The sequence below is a fragment of the Lagopus muta genome, chromosome Z (assembly GCF_023343835.1).
Source record: "Lagopus muta isolate bLagMut1 chromosome Z, bLagMut1 primary, whole genome shotgun sequence".
Lineage (NCBI taxonomy): Eukaryota > Metazoa > Chordata > Aves > Galliformes > Phasianidae > Lagopus > Lagopus muta.
Genome location: NC_064472.1, coordinates 61,821,428 through 61,841,675, shown reverse-complemented (window position 1 = coordinate 61,841,675; position 20,248 = coordinate 61,821,428). Strand labels below are relative to the sequence as shown.

The window sequence follows — 20,248 nt, the reverse complement described above, 5'->3', positions numbered from 1 at the left end:
CTACAGTCATTTCCCTTTTAAATTCTCTTCCTCTCCTCATCTTTTCTGCTAAGGTTTTTCTCCTCTGTCATGTTTTCTGACAGGGAAACTGCTCTTGCGTTACTCGAGGATCAAGTAGGATGAATGTTATTAAGAAGGGCAGAAAGAGGGTCTTGAACAATACATTATAGTGTAGACACATCTGAGTTAACATGGAAAATAAAAACAAAAAATACAAGATATTTAGTATTGTGCTGAGACCAACACTAAACTATGACTGGGATGCTATTTGGGAAAAAATACATGATGAAAACAGTGATCTAGTCAAGATTCAGAAGAAGCAAGATAAATGTTCATATCTACTCTTACGTGATGCTGTAACAAGCCAAAATATGGCTGATTCATTCTTCTTCTCACTGCTAGGTGATGTCAGTCTAGTAAAGCACCCCACCTCTGCAGAAGGCTGCAGGGTAGTCAGTCATCCCTGAATTCATATTTATGTCAGGCTTATTTGCCATCAAAGCTCCTCTGTGTTTCTGCATCAATTTCATTATTTACTAAACAAAAATATATACAAGATTTCTGTCCAAGCTAGGAACCAATCTGTTTTTATCTACTTTATGGGGAGCAGAATAGGAAAACGAATAGCAGATGTTGGACAAAAATGTTCTGAAGTGAACTGGGATATCATAATATAGCTTCAGAATTGTTAAACTGGTATCAAGACTAAAATGATAAGAATGCAAAACTGAGAGGCAAACCCAGTGAGGAGTAGCTTCCCAAAACCTTTGTGTATTTCACTTACAGTATCTTGACAGATATATGAAGAAAGCGTAAAAGTGCCTTGCTAAGTCAAGAAATAACATTTGGAAAATATTATACAAATGCAAAGGGCTAATAAAAACAGCAGAGCACAGTGAATAAAAAGCATTTAGCTATCAGAAAGCAGAACCAGACCTTGTTCCACAATGTTCTATTGCTTTGATTTTGCATCACGTTTTGTCTTGTGTGCTTTTACATCTGGCATTTTTTGCTGTTTCAGTATACTTGACCTTGCCAAGGTCGCTTCATTTCTCTCCTTCATCTGTATTTTCTTGGTCATTCTTTTGTCTGATCTGGATTGAAAGTATTGTGGGCAGACGGCTGTGTCCAGTTCCGCATGAGCCTAAAACTAATTCAGATGAAGCTACAAAAACAATTAACAGTTTTATCTGGAAGAAGTAGGTGCTGTTTTGAAATACTGCCATGGAAGAAGGTGTGAAAAACAGCTTTGCAGCTTTTCCTTCTGTATTCCTACCAAGCGAACTGTGCAGCCATTTTGTTGTTTTATACAGAACTAGTAGTTTCAGTTCACAGATAGGGAGAAATACTATTTCAAAGGAAATTAAAACAGTGAAAAACTAACATCTTTCCATTCAAGTTTAATGTGTGCCTTTTTATAGATGGTGCTGCTGTCGATGTCAAGTTAAAGGAAAATTCCCACTGTCAATGCACAGTTACAAAATATACTTCAGACTCTCATGCTGTGTACATCAAAATTCAGAATAACAAGGAGTTTTTGCTTAGACTCCCTTTTTTTCTTTTTTTTTTTTAAAGCAAGATATAAAGCTGCTATTGTAATAGGAAATAAGTCATTATTCAATTTAACTTTCATCTGCAGGAGGGTGATACAGAAAAAACACAAATTAGTAAGAGAACTGACAGTGCTCTCTTGCAGCTCTTTAGAGTTAGATATGATTCAACTGTTTATAGAAACTTCTCGAGTAACTTTTGTGGAGATGATGAATCTGTTATGTTTCAAGGACAGGCTTTGGAACAGAGTTAACCTCTTATTTTTTTAAAGAAGACTTAACAGAAGTGGGAAACAATTCATTGAACACGATAGGATATTTTGCAATGAAACTTTTTTCTCCTAAAATCCTAACCATAACTACTTTACAGTCCAGATGGACTCTTTAATGCTTGCACTTGCTCATGAAATTGTTATGCTATGAATTCTTAGTCCAGGAAATAACAAATATGCTAAATCTGTTTCTCATTTCCCTGACACCTTGCAAAAAGATCTTCTGCATCCTCCTGTCCTTCTAGTAATCTTCCTTGCATTTAGCCAAGGAGAGTAAAATCTATGATTTTACCAAAGTTTTAGACTTGCATGCCTAACTGGCAAAATACAGCCCAAACATAGCACTGAAAAGCCAAAATAAACCAAAATTTTATGCCACCTTATTTAATTTTGAGGCTTAAATTCAATTACCACTATACACATTTCCATAAAATGGATTGCAGAAGAGAGCTCTGCAAAGTCAAAAGCAATTTAGGAAGGGCAATGCTGAAATGCACAATTTAGTAACATTATTAATGTGAATAATGCACTTAACTTGAAATTTAACTTGATTTGGGAGAAAAACTGGGTTAGAGAGTGACCTCTGGAGTGGCCATCAAATATGTGCTGACAGGAAACTGTGACTAGGAAACTGATGCATATTTCTTAGTACCACTTCTCCAAGATTTGTGTGCACGTTAGTAGCATTAAAAAAGCAATGGTACCAAAAGGAATTGTTCAGAGTTTAAAAAAATAAATTACGTGCTGTTCACCTCTACCTACACTGTCCTAGAACCAACAAGTGATCAGCTTGTTGCAAAACTAACTATGAGGCTTATGGGCAAAAGGTGACCCGCTTAGAATTCCAGCCAAGGCAGTGCAAACTAGATATAATTAACAGTGTGCAATTTATTAGTGGGTACCTCTTTTTGTCTGGTTTTGTCTTTGACTACATCATTGGGAACTATTTATCTGCTACCATCTTATTCTATAACTGGCGACTTTCTACAGGAAAAATTTATAGTGAGTTTCTGGGAAAGTCTGGGAAGAAAAAGAGCTGTATTAATAGTTTAATCTCAGCCTGCCTTGTTATGTGGCTGCAAGCAGTGGACAAACAAACTGATCAGAGTATTAGTCAGTGAAACTCCTCAATAGCAACTTAAGATCAAGGAGATGCCAAAACTGAGTTAAGGACTTCAAGCAGAAAATGAAAGCTACCTTTCAAAAAACAACAAGAAAATAAGAACATAATTTTGAATTGAAAAAAAAAAAAATCAAACCAAAAAAACATTACTGACCATAAACAGCTTCCAATAGCCCAGTTGCAAACATGGTAGAAAGCATGGTTTATTTCTGTACAACTTTTCTCTTTGTAATCTGCAAGCTTACTTTTCTGCTAGTTAGAAATTGTAATTAAAAATGAATGACAGCCTTGCTTCTGAAAAATGAAAAAGATCTTTTGTGCTATAAATGTAAAGGACATCGGTTGCTTTCCTGATTGATCTGCTAGTAATGGCTATGGTTTATTAGTGCTGTAAAAAAGATTCACCCCCTTCAATTATAATACATTGTATTTAAGCTTACAATACCAATAGAAAACTTCAGTGTCTTTCAAAGAACAGTCACAATAAGCTGTTCAGCTCTCCAGGCCTTCTAAAAGTCATGTAATTTTCTCATTAAATTAATTACTAGATTGGTTTTAAGCTAACATTTTATCCTATTTGGATTTTGAGTACTTCAAGTCCTTACTTAATTAAGACGTTGTTAAGCATTTCCTTTTTCTTTCCACTGTGTGGGTAGGAAAATAAAATATTTAAGCTGGTGGCCAGACAGAAATCACTATACTGTCTACTTCACTGATAGAAATACTTGCTTTGCTAATGACACAATTCAAAAGATAATAAAACCATACTCATAACTTTCTTCTTCTGCATTGTTTTCAGCATTTATGAAACTCCCCAGTATAGTAGTTTCCTATGTGGTAATAATTTGCAGAACTCATTAAGAATAAACTCGCATATACGGCAAAACAGACCAGAAGGAGGCAGGTGAAATAACAGAGGAGTAGCAAGTACCAGATGAAAAGCAGAAAACAACATTAAAACAACCAAGCTAATCAACATGAGATGAAAAACATTATTTTCTTTGCCATATTTAAAAACAAACAAAACAGAAAAAAGGAAAGATTCACTTTTCAGAACTCTCAGCATATAAAAATGTATCTTGTAGTTTAAGCTGATTGTCTCTCTGAATAATAAAGTTAGGTCACATCTCAACGGTTCATAATAGGAAATTCAGACAACTGCTTAGGGTATGATGAGTTATTTCCTGACTATTATTCCATTGACTACAGAAGGAGTCTAAGAAAATAGTAAGAAGTAGCCATTTTAACCTATACATACATTGAATATGTACATTTCATATATAAATCTGTAAATCTAAAAATTGCTCTAACTTAGTCTCTTTGTCATATTGTCAATAGCTTAGTGAAACATTACGAAAGGGCTGAGATGTCTCTCTAGGCTCACATCAGCCATGCTTTGCACAAGGATACATGGCATTAGGCATGGTTACTGTCTGCCTCCTCTTAATCTCAATTTTTTTCAGTTATTTAGTCAATTAGTTTTAGTGATGAATAGCACCTATACAGCTGTCCTTTTCTGGAAATATTGAAGAAACATAGCACAAAAGTCTGATTTCTACAAGAGTACTCTACAAGAAGAACAGATAGAAGACTAATGCATTTTAGCCTTTAGGCAACTACAGCTCTTTCATCTGGCGATTTAGAAACTCAAAGCATTGTAAAACAATGCTAAGCAATGAAGTAAACACTAAAATCACACGACAGTTTGTACATTATGATGTTTTTGCATATACTACAGTAAAAACTAAAGAAATACTTGGAATACTTCATTTTCAAACAAGAGACTTTGTGATGCAGAAAAATGGAAAAAAAAAGTCAGATTGCATCACTGAGACAACTGTTTTTGAACAGTGTTGATGAAAAAGACTCAAGAATATTATCTAATACTAGAGGTTAAGCTGGCAAGAGAAACAGTCATGCCAAATGTGTTGCTATACCACTGACAATTATCACATTCGAAAAATATGTAGGTATATGTTTGCCAATCTTCAAAGCAATCTCCTATCCTTATCAGAATGTTTATTTTCTAACGGAGTTTAGCTGTCTCCATCACATGCAATCAGTAAAAGAAACATTAGCAGACATTGTTTATTGCTCCACTCTTCTGTTTAAGAGAAGGATGATTTCCTTAAATCATTGGAGCTCAGTGGTAGCAATATAAACAACTGTGAATTAGTATTACAAAGTTTACTGCTTATGCACATCAAGCTGCAGAACCTTCAAGCAAAATACAACCTAAGAAAATACGTGAAAGTCAAACTTGCACTGAGTAAATTGTTTTGAAGTTTCAAGTACAAATAGAAACACAAAGCTACTGCAGTGCTGCTGGTGAGCTGAAGATAATACGGTCAGGCAAATGAACCTCAGCAGGATTCCCGGATGGGCATCCTTTTCATCCAGCTGTGCTCTGCAGAGATACAGTCCTTAAAAAGAAACAAACCAGCATATCACTGCTTTCAAATTAAAATACTAATAATTATGTGTTGTTAGAATAAACTAAGGTAACATGCAAAACAAATGAAGGAGATTGCTGAGGTGGGAAAAAGAAAGCTCCAGCTATTTGGAGAAACCCAATGAAATAAGAAGCCTCAGCAGCAAAGAATATTGCGGAGGACAGCAGTTCAGAGAGACAGCATCAAAGAAATTACTTGCTGAAACACTGTGCAAAGGACAAACGGGCAAAGGCGTTAAAGGACCAGCAGAGATACAAAGTGGAAAATCAATACAATGACAAATATGGTATGGAAACTTTTAATAACACAGAAATTTAACTAACAGTAAGCAGATGAAAGTGAGCTTAAGCTTCTTTCCTGACTTCAAAATTTATAGCTGTGGAAAACTAACAGTAGAATGGAAATGGATTTGAAAGAAAATCTTAATTCTAATGAATGATAGTCTTGGCTAGAAAAACAAAAAAACACAAAGGTTGAAATTATATTGATAAGAGCAGCCATCAAACATCTGAAAGATAAGAATCTTTTCCATAAACTTTATAGCCTCAGTGCCTAAGGACTTCAACATTTACTTCAGACCAAGAGGTGAAAATATGAGAGTGGGTGACCAACTGGACTGACAGACCTGGGTTTTGTCCAGGAGAAGTGCAAGCACCATCAAACCTGAAAAAATAGCCTTGGTACAGAATATCAGCAAGGAACTCTTGCAAAAAACTGTGAGCACTGGAACAGGCTGCCCAGGGAGGTGGTGGAGTCTCCTTCTCTGGAGATGTTCAAGACCTGCCTGGATGCCGACCTGTGCGACCTACTGTAGGGAACCTGCTTTGGCAGGGGGGTTGGACTCGATGATCTCTGGAGGTCCCTTCCAACCCCTACAATTCTGTGATTCTGTGATCTGGCTCAAAGTAGTAAACCATGTTGACAAGCAAATTAGAGTGATAAGAGAAATGAGGCTGCCTTTAAAGAAACTTAAGTTTGTGCTTTTCTTCCTTTTTCTCAGTAATTAACCTAAAATGCTTTACCTTGCTTTGTTTATGTTAAGGTTATTCATAATTACGGGAAGTAAACCATTACTTCTAAATTTCAGGCTTCTCACCCCCATCTTCTGGTTTGGTTTTACTATTATTCAGATAATTTCACAAAGCTGTTTCCAAAATAAAGGACATCTCTAAGGAAGAGCATTTAGGAGTAGAAAGAGTTGCTGGAACTCATTATTCCTATTAGATTTGGTATTATGAACACCTATATTGTTCAGTAACACCAAACTGCATGAATTTCGACTACAAAGTGAGTACAGAGACACTAAAGAGGCAGATTACCTAAATTAATGGAGGATCCTGTGCAGTGAATTAGGTAACAGACATATGGCTTTTGCAGCTTCATCTCTACAGGAATGGCAAGGCTGTCCCTTGAAGCAAGCACAATGGGTAATTCACATCCATAGGATCATGGAACCATCTGGGCTGGAAAAGACCTTCAAGATCATCAAGTCCAACCATCAACATGACTCATCAACTTCCACCACCAAATCACATCTCTTAATGCCCTCATTATGGCTGAGCTGGAAAATGACAGTTTTGATCATCTTAACTCATTAACTTTTCTCTCACAAAATACTTTCTTCCCTGCATTATGGGGGGGGGAACCTGAATTTCACTGAGTAGAACTTCACTGAGTAGAACTGTCTCTTCATAGCCTTTTGAGCTAAGTTATGGATGTAGTAATCCTGAACATTTCAAAGCAAAGAACTTACATGCATTTTAACATGAATAGAAGATTCAGAAATTTCCCATTTGAATGGGAGACAGAGTAAAAGAACTCCAGACCATGATAAAAAATTAGTTATCCTCAGAAAAAAGAAATGTGATTCGCGACAGTCAGTGTTGTTTCACTAAGGGCAAATCATTTGTGACAAATCTGGTGGCCGGCTACAATGGGTTGTATGAATCCTTCTTTGGTTTGTTTTTTTTTGTTTTGTTTTTTGGCTCAAAGCTTGCTTTCTTGTGGTATTTCTTGTGATAAGACTGCAGGAGATGAGAGATGGGTGTTGTCATTTGGCAATCAACATACTGTGTGGACAATTTTACATTTCTTTGAAGCTATTTACCTTTAGAAGATAGTGCTCAGGACTGTCTACTGGCGGAAAACCTAGCCTGTGACCAAATGACTCCTGTTTGCTATGGGAGACTATGGTATGACACCTCTATATCCTGTGAAGGTGAGATACAAGTTGGCACCTCCCTGCTCCCTCTTATCTGCTGGCAAGGCCAGGAAGATAGAAACAAAAGAGTTTCTGCTGAGATTCCAGACCCAGAAGCTGCCACTCCAAGGAGAGCTGACTCAATCACTTTGGATTTGAGCTGTCACTCCAAAGAGAGCTGACTCGACCACTTTGGGCTTATAAATAAGTTGGTACTACCACTGAAAAGTTGCCATCTCTGCTGTGGTCACCATCGTCCTCAACGGAACAACGCCCGATGACCCACCACTACTGAAGACTGAACTATGAACCAGGCTGGATCCATGATGGTGACTATCTCCCTCTTGCTTCCTATAAGGACTCCTTGCTTCTTCTTTCCTATCTTTTCTATCGCCCTCCTTTCCTTCCCCGTTACCTAAATTCTTAATAGTGTCCTTTCTCCCCTTCCCCATCTCCCCGATTAAGATTTGTAATACACTGGTTGGACCAACATTTGAACCGTTGTTTCTTAATCTCACGTTGGGTATACATATACTAAAAAGAACCTCCTCTCCCTCCTATAAATTGGAGTGAGATATGGGTCTACAGCACTGGTAGTAAGGGAACAGCAACTGACATCAATCTGGACTTGTGCGTAGCATTTGTCTCTGTTCTACAAGACATCCTTGTCTCTAAATAGAGGAGATGATGATTTGATGGATGGAACATGTGGTGGAACTGGCTGGATGGCTGCATTCAAATAGCTGTGGTCAATGGCTTAAAGTCCAGGTGAAGATGAGTGACAAGTGTCTCTCAGGGGATGTTATTACGACAGGCACTGTTTAGCATCTTTGTTGGTGACATGGACAGGGTGATTAAGTGTGCTCTGAGGAATTCTGTGAACTACACCAAACTATGTGGTACAGCCAATATGCCGGAGGGAAAGGTTGACATTAAGAGGGACCACAATAGACTTGAGAAGTGGACCTATATGATCCTCATGAAATTCAACAAGGTGAAGTGCAAGATACTGCAGCTGGGTCAGGGAAATCCCAAGCACAAACACAGTTTGGGCAATGGATAGGTTAAGAGCATCCTGAGAAAGTCTTGAGGGTATTAGTGGATTAGAAACTCAACATGAACTGGAAGTGTTCACTTTGTACTCACTTTGTAGTCGAAATACATGCAGTTTGGTGTTACTGAACAATATAGCTGTTCATAATACCAAATCTAATAGGAATAATGAGTTCCAGCAACTCTTTCTACTCCTAAATGCTCTTCCTTAGAGATGTCCTTTATTTTGGAAACACCTTTGTGAAATTATTACAGCCCAGAAAGTCCACCATATCTTGGTCTACAGCAAAATAAGTAGGTAGGGGAGGTGGGGAGGTCTCCTGCTCTATGGTCCCCAGTACAAGATGAGCAGTTTGGGGTGGGTCCTGAGGTGGGCCATGAAGATAATCAGGGGGCTGGAGCACCTTTCCTAGGAGGAAAGGGTGAGAGAGTTGAGATGGCTCTAAGCAGACGTCATTGTGACCTTCCAGCATTGTGGCCTACAATAAAGGGACTTTATATAAGAGCACACAGTGACAAGAGGTAATGGCTTTAAACTAAAGGAGAGTAGATTCAGATTAGATACAAGGAAGAAATTCTTCACTCAATGAGAGTGGTGAGGCATTAGCACAGACAGCCCAGAGAAATTGTGGACGCCCCAGAGGCATTCAAATTTTGGTTGGATTGGGTCTGGGACAGTATGATCCTGGCAGGTGGCAGCCCTGCCCACAGCAAGAGGGCAGGAAGTAAGTGGTCCTTAAGACCCTTTCCAACTCAAACCATTCTATGATTATATAAAGTCTAGGGTTCATCCAAAAGTTCTGTAAGCTGCCCATAAGCAGCAAGAAGCATTTATGCATATGATGTAATCACCTCTCAGCAACCATTATCACAGCAGGTTCTCTGATATGTCTATCAGCTCACACGCTTTTAAGGAGAGGAATGGTTGATAACAATGGCATTTAGGTAAGATTCTCCCAGATTACTACAAGATGCAACAGAGATATTCAAGTTATTCAAATACTACATATTTCAACAATAATTTTTGAAGGAATTCAGTAGCTTATACTCAATTCTATTGGCTTTCTAGAGAAAATTTTAAAAGATAAACCAAATAAGGCACGCAGAGAAAATTTAAAAGGGATATAAAGCTAACACTGTGAAACAGCACATTGGTATGACAGCCACTTTAGTGAAATCCAGAAACCTATGTCTTATGTTAAGCTTGTTTTAGGATACTATGGAATTGCTATTGGGATCACCCCTTGTAATATTTAATGGCTGAGGGAAAAGGGTGTAGAGATAAGTTTGCTTCCACATGTTTTTTCTTACAAATATTTTTTGACTAAATTCTGTGAAAGAAGCATGACGATAAAATTGTAGTCAGAGTGCTAAAGCTTATAATACCGTGCTCTGGATTTTAAAGAAAAAAATTAGAGAGCTACCAGCTAACAGAACAACAATGAGCAGACAAATTTAAATGACAGGCATGTCTTTCTTACAGAATTTTTTACCTCGTCTTGAAGTATCTGTCTGTACTCACACACTGAATTCAGAAAAATCAGCTTGCAGTATAAGGAAGTTAATGACCAGTTTAAACAGTGAGAAAACAAGTGATTTTAATGCCTGTTTCTTTTTTTTTTTGTTTTGTTTGTTTTTCCTTTTCAAAACAAGAATTCTTTTGGAAAAAAAAATGTATAAATGTTTCTTAACATTCTTATTGAGCAGATAAGAAAATATGCCTGCTAAAGGACTTGCGGAGAACTGACAAGTGGTCACAGGAGTCCAAGTTCAATTTGCAGGTTCAGGTAGGTTCAAACATAGCAAGACTTAGAACAGAACAGAATGTAAGAATTAACTTTGCAACTCTTTTCCATCTGTATTTAAAAATCCACTGTCGCCCACGGAGAAATAATGCACCACAGGATATTTCTGCACTGCCTCTGCACAATCTTGGTTTCTTGGTATCACTGACAGGGCTAACACTGGCTGTGATAAAACTGCCTCTCTCTTACTTGTAAAAAACATTTTCATCTGCTTTATCCTTGTAAAACAAAATCTTCCGCCACTCCAGAAGCTCCTCTAAAAAACTTTCTGTAAATCCCAAGATCTACAGTTATTTAAATGTTAAATAGATGAGGCAACTGCTTCTCCCTTGCTGTGTATGTGTAAACTTGGAGAAAAGACAGTAATCATATTGCTAAATTGCTTAGCAACTGTAGGTAAAAAAGCTAATATGTCATAATTTATATGTGGAAAGATTGTAGGGGGTTAGCACCACATGTCTTGCAATATTGAGGCTTCCTGCTGAGAACTCCACCACAAACTGGCAGCTGGCTCAAAGCACTGCTATTTTCAACAGTTCAAAAAATGTAAATGTGTCAGCAACTGGTCAAATAGCCTTCATACTGTGATTTATTGCAGTCTTTCACATTAGCCTACTACTGACTTGTATAAATCACTCTCAGGCTGAAAACATCCCTTGTGCGTGGCTTTATAATGAATTTATGTGCTGAATCAATCTTGCTACTGTCAGACTGATCTTGACGCATCTTTGAGCAGTCTCAATTAGACAAAGATAATTTCAGTGTGCCAGGTTTCTTCCAGTGAATGCTGGAATGACAAAGAAGACGAATGCCTGTGAAATTTTATGTGGAAGTTTACCTGCAGCCACTGGGATTGGTCATTGTGGCCCGAGGTCCAGGCATTAACTTTGCCTTGCTTGTCCAGTCGGGCTTTTCTGGGCTCCCAAGCGAACATATCCATGTTGAGCGTTCGGAAAACACTGGAGGCAGTAATTTGATAGTCCTGTATATGCCCTGATTTCATCCCCAGGGGTTCAGAGCAACCTGGAAGAACAAAATAAGATCTGTGACACACGCTACTTATCTCTGTAAGTAGTTTAGGTTTTCCCTTATGGAAAAGAAAACTAGCAATTCTAAAAGAAAGGACTTTAATCATAAGTATTGTTGGGGAGAAACTACAAACAAACAAATGAAAAATAGCCAATTCAAGGCACTTTGTTTCAATACTTGGAAGAACTGAAAACAAAATACAGAATTCAAAGTATTTTAGACCCACACAAATGTATGAACAGAAACCCACAGAAAAGATGACTCGTCTCTTATCTTGGTTTTCTTTTTCTGTCCAGGAATTTGCTATTATTTCCTCTATTCACTTCATTCTTACCATGTTTTTATTCCTTGTGACATCAAGCACGTGGTTGTGTGCTGAGAAAACATTATGTTTATTTTTTTAATAACATTACTGAAGTTTAAATGTTAACAAGCACTGAGTTCTACACTTTCAAATTACTTGATACTCAGCCAAAAATAAAAAATCCCCCACACATACTGGCAGAGTAGAAGACTAGAATAACGACTGTGAAGGAGGGAGAATATTAGTAGAGAGTTATGTAGGAGAAATAGAGTTACAGGCTCATTTAGCTTAAGCCAGGTGGTTGTCCCACTTTGCTGACTTATTTTGACTGTTGCTAAAGATAGATCTTGAGTTTCTCCCTTATCCCTGCTGGGTGTTCGTGGAAATAAAATAGAACTCAACCTGGGCCAACAATAACAATATAAACAATAAAAATTTAACAAACGACTCTATATTCCTCTGTACTGCTAGGCTGAGAATATGTGAAATGCATTTAGATCCATAAGAAGGAAGAGGGAAACTGAGAACAGGTAAGACAACCCGGAATGGCACCACTATAATAGCAGTACTGGAAGTCAGAAAAGTAGGTGAGATGCCTGATTTAAGACATAAAAGGAAAAGAAAGGCAAGTCAGGTAGCTGAGAACAAGAAAAGCCTCCATAAAGCTCCAGAAAAGTGGATGTATGGCTGGGTGGAGCTGGGAACATAAAAAGAGACAGGTTTCTCATTTATTACCTGTTCCAGCTATCAAAAATCTGCAGAAGTTTTAATTCCACAATTTCAGTGATTCTCCTCAGTTCAATAGCTACTTACCTCAGTTAAATTTTAAATAACATTTTAATTTCCCCATCTAAAAACCTGATGGGTCAGAACGTGTCCCATACTTAGTGAGCCTCACTGGGGCTGGTGCAAGGAGTGCATCCCCCTGTGATGATTATGAAGGACAGGATCTTGAATTTATGTATCACTGTGAAGACATAGGTTTATCACTTGGTGCTTGGACCCCAAGCCACTGAGCTGGTTCCTTACAGGTAATCATTTCCTGAGTCACCACCAGCTCTGCTGCTTACAGCACACTGGGAAGCTGTGAAGGCCTCCTTGCTGTGACATGACTCAGCTCAGCTGGTGTCTTCTGATAGAACCAGAATGGTATGGCCACTTACAACACCCTCAAAATTGTCTTTTTTTTTTTTTCTTTTTTTTTTCTTTATTTGAGCTAGATATCAATGCTGGCTTTCTTTTTCTTAAACGTTCATTTCTTCCACAATATGCTCACCTTCATTTGTAAGATGTGACTCTTATTTGGTTTCTCTGATACTCTTAGCAAAGGCCTTTTGGTCAGGTTCTACTTTCAGTTTCTCCAATTGTTTTAACCACAGAATCATCTGGATTCATAGCGGATTCAAATCAGGGCAGCTAAGTCCAAGCCCTCCAGTGGGGTCAAACAGCAGGAGCAAATTATCAGAGACAGGTAATGATACCATGATCTTTACAATAAGTGTATTTTAACTTTGAAATATGGGCATGTTTCATATTGAATAGAAAGAAATAAACAGAAACCAGAGTTCATTTTTGAATAAACTTTTTAGAATTGATTCACACTGCAAAAACAGAAAATGCGTAGCCTTGCCTGCTGGGAGAACTGCCAAGTTAAAAACAACAAAATAATTTTCCTGGGAGTAGAAGGGAAGAAATGATAGTGTAAATAAGGGAGACTCATCTGTTGCTTTAGAAAAGAATTTGGCTTATTATTCAGCTCTGAAGTCTCACTACAAGATCACAAGGACTTTCAGCAGGAATGTTTCATCTGAGTAATATGAAGGGAGCTCCAGACACAAAAACAAGGGTTGTCAAAACTGTTTTTCAGTGTTGGTCCAATCAATCAAAAACAGTTTTAAGTGTTATTTTTGATATATGAAACAACAGATGTCTCTGCTTGTGTGCCTGTGCATGCGTGCATGCCTTAATGGCATTTCACACTTGCCTTCCTTCTCTACTGCCCCAAAAGGATAACAAAGGGGGAGGAGGAAGACAGTTGTTATGAGTCAGTGGAAGAGGAAAGTGAAGCAAAAGATATAAGCATGATGCACATAGGTGGCACAACGATGTGATAGCCTTGTGCCAGAGAGACCACAGGCACCTTGCAGCTCCTGTGGCACCCTGCATGAAAGGAAATGACTGAGTATTTTGATAGTTCATGTGCTCTTTCACTCAGAGCACAAACAACAGAAACATTGAACTGATATAAAACTTTTGTGTCCATAGGTAACTTTCCTTCATAGGAGTTTATTTGTAATAATGCTGACAACTCCTTGGGAGACCTCCACTATGCTGCATGTTCTTTAAATTTACTTCATATTGTCCTTGAGAAAGGATTAAACTCTCCTCCACTTTTACAACCTGTTAATGAGAGCTCACGTAGACACACTTGGGGCAAAGCTCAGAGGAACATCTTAAGAGTGAAACATTTCAGATGCTTTGGATGTTACCACCTGTGAAAAATGGTAATTGAATTTAGAAATTAGAAAATTTAGAAAATTTTCTTCCTACTAATAAACATAGTTTTCCTTTCTAGATTATACACTACTAAGGATGAACAAGGGGAGTGACATCTAGTATTAAACAAGGATGTTATAAAGAGCTTTTATATTAGAGTTTGTGTGACCGGTATGTACAGGTACTGTTAACATGGAAAAATAGTTGCTGGAAAACAACCAGCCAGAAAGAGGAAAAATACATGCACACTTACTTACACGTGCAAGTTTCCCAAGGACGGTTAAATTTTGGGGACCAACATTCCTCTGCAAAAACTGACAGCTCAGAAAACCAAGGATTTGCCAAATTTGTCCATGGCTACCAAAACACACTAGCATTAATCATATACGACATGAACCACGTGCAAGAAGGCAACAGTCTGCCAAATGCAGATGTGTGAACATATGAGTACATTGCATGAGTGAGTGACTGTTGTGGAAAGTCATCCACTGCTGAATAACTACACTTTGCTCCTACTGCTAGTAATTAATTAATTAAGGCATTACAATAAGCAGTAGTTGTAATCTGTGTCTCCTCAGAAATGAATATCCTATGGTGGAAAGGGAATTTACAATACAGAGATCTGAAAGCATGGGGAAAGCAGGAACACAAGGCTATGAAGATTGATGTCTCATTTATTGATAATCCACTACACAACCACTGATCACAATTTTCAGCAAGCTGTGTCCTTGGGTCCTTCTGAGAATATATACCTGTAACAGATTATAAAGAACACCGTGGTTGGACTTGATGATCTTAGAGGTCTTTCCCAACCTTAATGATATAATGATTGTCTTAAGTTTAGCTTAATAAAGATTAGTTTTTAGGATGATCTGGTGTTGCAACATAGTCTCAGTCACTTTGTCAATGATTCTTTTCCTAGGACCAGCACTTTTCAGGGAAGCATGTTCTTCTGCTTAAGACAGACCACCTGTAATTAGAGTGAACTAGTCTCTCTTTATGTACACTCTTCTTTCATTAAGATTGAAACTATTCAGCTGAGCCTTGGCTGCCCCTGGTTCTAAGAAATGATGACCTTGAAAGTGTTAGGAGACCACTGAAATGAAATCACTTCAGTAGCTTTCACAGTTCTTTGAGCAAAACAATTCCTGGTCATTCTGGCAAGGGCTTGCTCTAAATTGCGATTCCAGAAATGGAAGACATAAAAAAAAAAAAATAAAAAAAATCTAATAGACTAAAGCAGCAAAACAGAATTTTCTATTTACTCTCAAACTTATCTATATTGGAAAAGGGCTACACTGAGATTAATGCATTAACTTTTCATTTCTGAATCTGGTTTTGATGCCACTAGAGAACTGAGAATTATTTAACTCCAGCTGTTTTGATATATCATTCGTGAATTGGATGACTATTGTTTGTACAGTAAGCAGGCAGTCACATAAAAATCATTCTAAAATGAATTCAGTGGAGCGCTCCCACTGGTAAAAGGTTGATCTCTTGAAAAAGATAAAAAATTTACATGCTTTACTGAATTTGTGAGGGAATACAGTTCTTGAAGAGAGTAGCTAGAGGTCAGGCTTTACATTTTTGAGTTATAACTTCTGCTACTACAAACCTTAAGGAGGTTTATATTGGCTCCACTTACTCTTTTACTTTCTGCTATAAGAAACAATCTCTGCTTCTGCTGGAAACCCACAACATAAATTTAAACTGAAATCTTATCAAAGCAGCCCAGCAAAATAAGTCTGTCTCCACTCTGAGTGGTGTTTGGCTGCAGCTGAAGCACACTGATACCTCTGAGGCTGGCATGTACCTGACCCTCATGAGAAATGAATCAGGTCAGCTTTGGTTCCAGAAAGATTTACAAAGTGTTACTGAGCTACCCTACTACTATTACTGTCCTACTGCAATAGAATATTGTCACTTTTATTACTTATATCAGTATAGTTGTGACACGATTTACGTAGGAACAGATTAATTTTTGCCTGCCAACTGTAATCCATAAGGTTGTTTAGTCCATGGGAATGAAAATGCAGTGCTTGCTTAAAGTCCAGTAAGGCCTCATTGAGCCCTTAAGTACCTAAAGAGGCCTATAGGAAGGACAGGAAGGGACTCCTCAGGGAGTGTAGTGATAAGGCAAGGAAAAATGGGTCTAAACTGAAAAACTGTAGTCTTAGATTGAAAATAAGGAAGAAATTTTTTGTTCAGAGTGCAGTGAGGCCCTGGCACAGCTGCCCAGAGAGCTGTTGTTGCCCCATCCCTGGAGGCACTCAGGGCCAGGGTGGATGGGCTGCCTGATCTGGGATGGGTAACCTGCCCACTGCAAACCATTGGAATGGAGTGGGCCTTAAAATCCCTTCCAGCTCAAGCCATTCTGTGATTATATGATTCTTGTTCCCTTCAAGGAACCCACCTGATAACTCACAGCCCAGGAGTTCCATTCTCAATGTGCAATGTCGTCGGCAAACCTGAGGATACAGGCGTATGTACTGTGATTTTATTGGAGGTGTGAAGGAGTTAGCATATGGGGTATTGTTGTCCACATTTCCACGGAACACCTGTAAAAAAACAAAACTGTTTCAAAAACACGCCAAGATTTATACTAAAGGTATAGCTCATTTCCATGCTTCAGAAATATCCACTCTTCTGATCTGCTTTCCACATTTCACACAGAATTTTTCACAGAGAATGCCCCATCTGCCCCACTGTTCAATAAGGAAATCTTTAAGCAAAACACATTTCCATTGGCTTGCACCAGTGTGTGTTTGCTACCTGCACTGACTCAGGGCCTCTATCTTGTCACTCCTGGCAACCTGATCTACTAATGCAATAAATTACATCTTCTTGTCTAATTACTGCATTAAATAGACCTTATTCATTTAACCTTCAATTATCTGCACTGATTGACATTTATTATTCGCCTCTACTCCAAGAGCCTGGTCCAGTTCCCACTGAAGTGTACTGCAACCCTCCCACTGATCTCAGCGGGCACTGAATTAAACCTGTAAGCATTCCTCTATTTAGGCCTGCTTTGTATGTACAGCTCTCTTTAAAAACTGTAGATGCGCACTTCTCACTGGATGACACTGATTGTGTAGCAAGGAGATTAGCACTGATTAATGAGTTCAATGCTTTAAAGGGTTAACACTAATCTGCCAATGTAATAAGACTAAATTGAAAACATAGTAATGAGTAATTACTGGTAAACTAATTAAAATGAAAATTAGATAAGTGTAATAAACAGGATTTTTCTAGCCTTGGGACACAGCATTTATATGACCATCAATTAAAGTATAAGAAATTAGCAGACAGACAGTATGAATTTATTGATTTTTTTTCTGGAATAAAATAAGAACATGGAAAGCTATATCAAGCTGTCAAGTAATTAGGCTTATCTACCAGAGATAGCTCAAATTACTGAGCTGGACCACAAGACATATTCATACAGAGATGACTTAATCTTACCATATCCTCATTTGTGCCTTTTACTTTGTACATCGTCCATGACTTCCCATCATTGCTATAAGCAATTTTGTAAGATTTCACATACTCTGGACTTCCAATCCTTTTGGCACCTTGGGTTATAACTCCAGTGACTCGCATCTTCTTCTGTAGGTTTATCTGAAACAGTAAAATGGCACAACATCACTGCTAGCCTACGGAGGAACACAATTTTGATCCTAGATTGCTTTGATTCCTTCTTTTTTTTTTATATCAGAAAGAAAAAAACATACTTGTAACATCAAAAATGCTATCTTTACACCTGTACTAATTACTTTCATTCATTTCATATGCACACATAAATTAATAAAAAAAAAAAAGGACGAAAAAGCTAACTTAGTGCGTTTCTTACCACTTGGGATGGCAGCCCCAGTGCAGGGGTATGCAGAGGCAAGAGAGGGATCAAGTGTCTGCCAGCCAGACATTTAAATCCTTTATGATATGATCTCAAGATTTTCTGTCACTTGGAAAGGTAATCTAGCAGCTATTAAGGATTATCAGACATCAGTGTTACAATGTTTCATTACATATTATATGGGAAAGTGAGGAAAAGCAGTATTTTACTGCTGTGTTTTTGTGAGGCTCTAGCTATTTCTCCGCTATTTGACTGAAATAGTTGGGCTTCTAATATTTTTTGTCTTTAAAGCAAAAATAAATGTCACTGTTGCTTTATCACATTTCTCACAATACATAATGAATAACTACTCATACATCTGTAGGAGAGAGGAGAAGATGCCTATAAAAATTAGGGTTTTTTCACAGGATCTTTCTCATAGACACCAGGAAAAGTCAGGAACATTTGCAGCTATAATGGAGAGAATGAAAGAATTTAGACAGGCATTAATCAGAAGGTATTCGGGTCTGTCTGCCTTGGAAAATATTCTGTGTTACTTGTTTCTCAGAGGAAAAAAAAACCCACCAACATACGTTTGTAAGAGGACAATTCTTGAGATTACTGCCATTTCAAAATTTAGTTAACACAGAGCAGCAAACAGTCAGACACAAAGATTTCTGGAATTCTGTAATAAAGATATAACTCTCTGTATAGAATTTAAGATTATTTATAAATAGACAAGATAGAAAAATATGACATATATTTACAAAATTTATAATAAAAAGAAAATCATTTTCAAAAACAAATTAAAAAGTACAGTCAAACATAAAAATCATTGGTTATTTGCCTTCTATATGTGCCGTTCAGTGATATCTTCAGGTGTAACTGTTCAGGAAAAGGAAGATCTCAAGGAAGATAACACAATACCAAATAAGTTTTGTTAGTTTTCTTTGATCTTATGCATATACCTAATGTTTCAGATTCACTTTTTTTTTTTTTTTTTCCCCCCAAATATTAATAAGTGCTTTTTGGGTGAGGATTCATATAGAAAATATTTCTTATGATTTGTTTCTAAGGAAACCATGAGTTTAGCCACCAGATTAGGATTATTGTTACACTGTCTCCTTTTTGTGCCTCAGCCTCAACGTACAACAAATCAAATGCTGCACCTCAAGAAGCAAAATGATGAAAAATCCTCCACCAATGACAAGCAAAAATAATCTGTTGAAGAGCTAAATGCTTCAGCAGGAATTGAAACTTGGAGAAATAAGAGCACTACTGAATGAAGGAAGATTTGAGGAAAAATAATCAAAATTAAATGTAAATAATTAATTTTTTTAATGCTCCCTTAATATGTGTAACGTTTTACCTCAATTCTTTAAGGAAGGAAAAACCCTGCATTTGTTCTACTGTAGAGCAGGCCCCTCTATACCTGTACATGGCACCTGAACATGTAAGTTACACAATGTTACTTCTGTATTTTAACAGACAGAATCTTTGCTTTTAGAGGCTTTTTCAATCAAGTTCTGAATCATACGTGGAGATCTGGATTTAAACAGCACTGAGCTTGGAACAACTGAGGAAATGAAAACAGGACATGGTGTTTCGCAATCAGGTCTGCAGGTTTTGTCAGTGTTTGCAGAAAAATCCTGGTGAAGAGGGAGGAAAAATGCCTTCAAATCCTTGCAGCTTTCTTACATACAAAACTCTCATGAGGCTAACCTCGTGACGGCGGCAGCTCCTTTCAGTGTATATGGATGTAGCAGGAACTAATTGGCCCTTTGTGTCTGAGTTCCTTTATGGGTTTTAAACTTCTCAAGTCAGAGCTTAGTAAAACACAAACTATTATAACTGTTCAACGGCTATAATGAAGCTAGTGCTGAAAATCTTTTTTACTTAATGTACTTCAGCAGGAAGCACAGTTCCCAGTGTGCAATGTGAACCGGCTCTTTTAGCATTAAAAGCATTTTCAATGCATTTTTTTCTATGGCAATTGTGAAGAAAAACAACTCAAGATGCTCTACTTTGTGTACATAAGAGAAATACAGATTTAGGTTTGGATGTAATATATTCTAATTATATGGCAACTTTGTTTTCAAACAAAGGAGTGAAAATCAACAGGGCAAGA

At 37.6% G+C, this 20,248-nt stretch overlaps 1 protein-coding gene across 2 annotated transcripts in view; it reads right to left on the bottom strand.

The window, feature by feature from the left end:
• Positions 1 to 20,248, bottom strand: part of EDIL3 (EGF like repeats and discoidin domains 3) — a 269,363-nt gene that overhangs the window by 44,216 nt on the left and 204,899 nt on the right. For both annotated transcript variants that reach the window (XM_048932253.1, XM_048932252.1), the window contains 3 exons: positions 17,751 to 17,906; positions 16,699 to 16,843; positions 11,295 to 11,479 (listed from right to left, as the gene is read on the bottom strand). In XM_048932253.1, the coding sequence (XP_048788210.1) occupies positions 11,295 to 11,479; positions 16,699 to 16,843; positions 17,751 to 17,906 (486 nt within the window). The remainder of the gene's footprint in view (positions 1 to 11,294; positions 11,480 to 16,698; positions 16,844 to 17,750; positions 17,907 to 20,248) is intronic.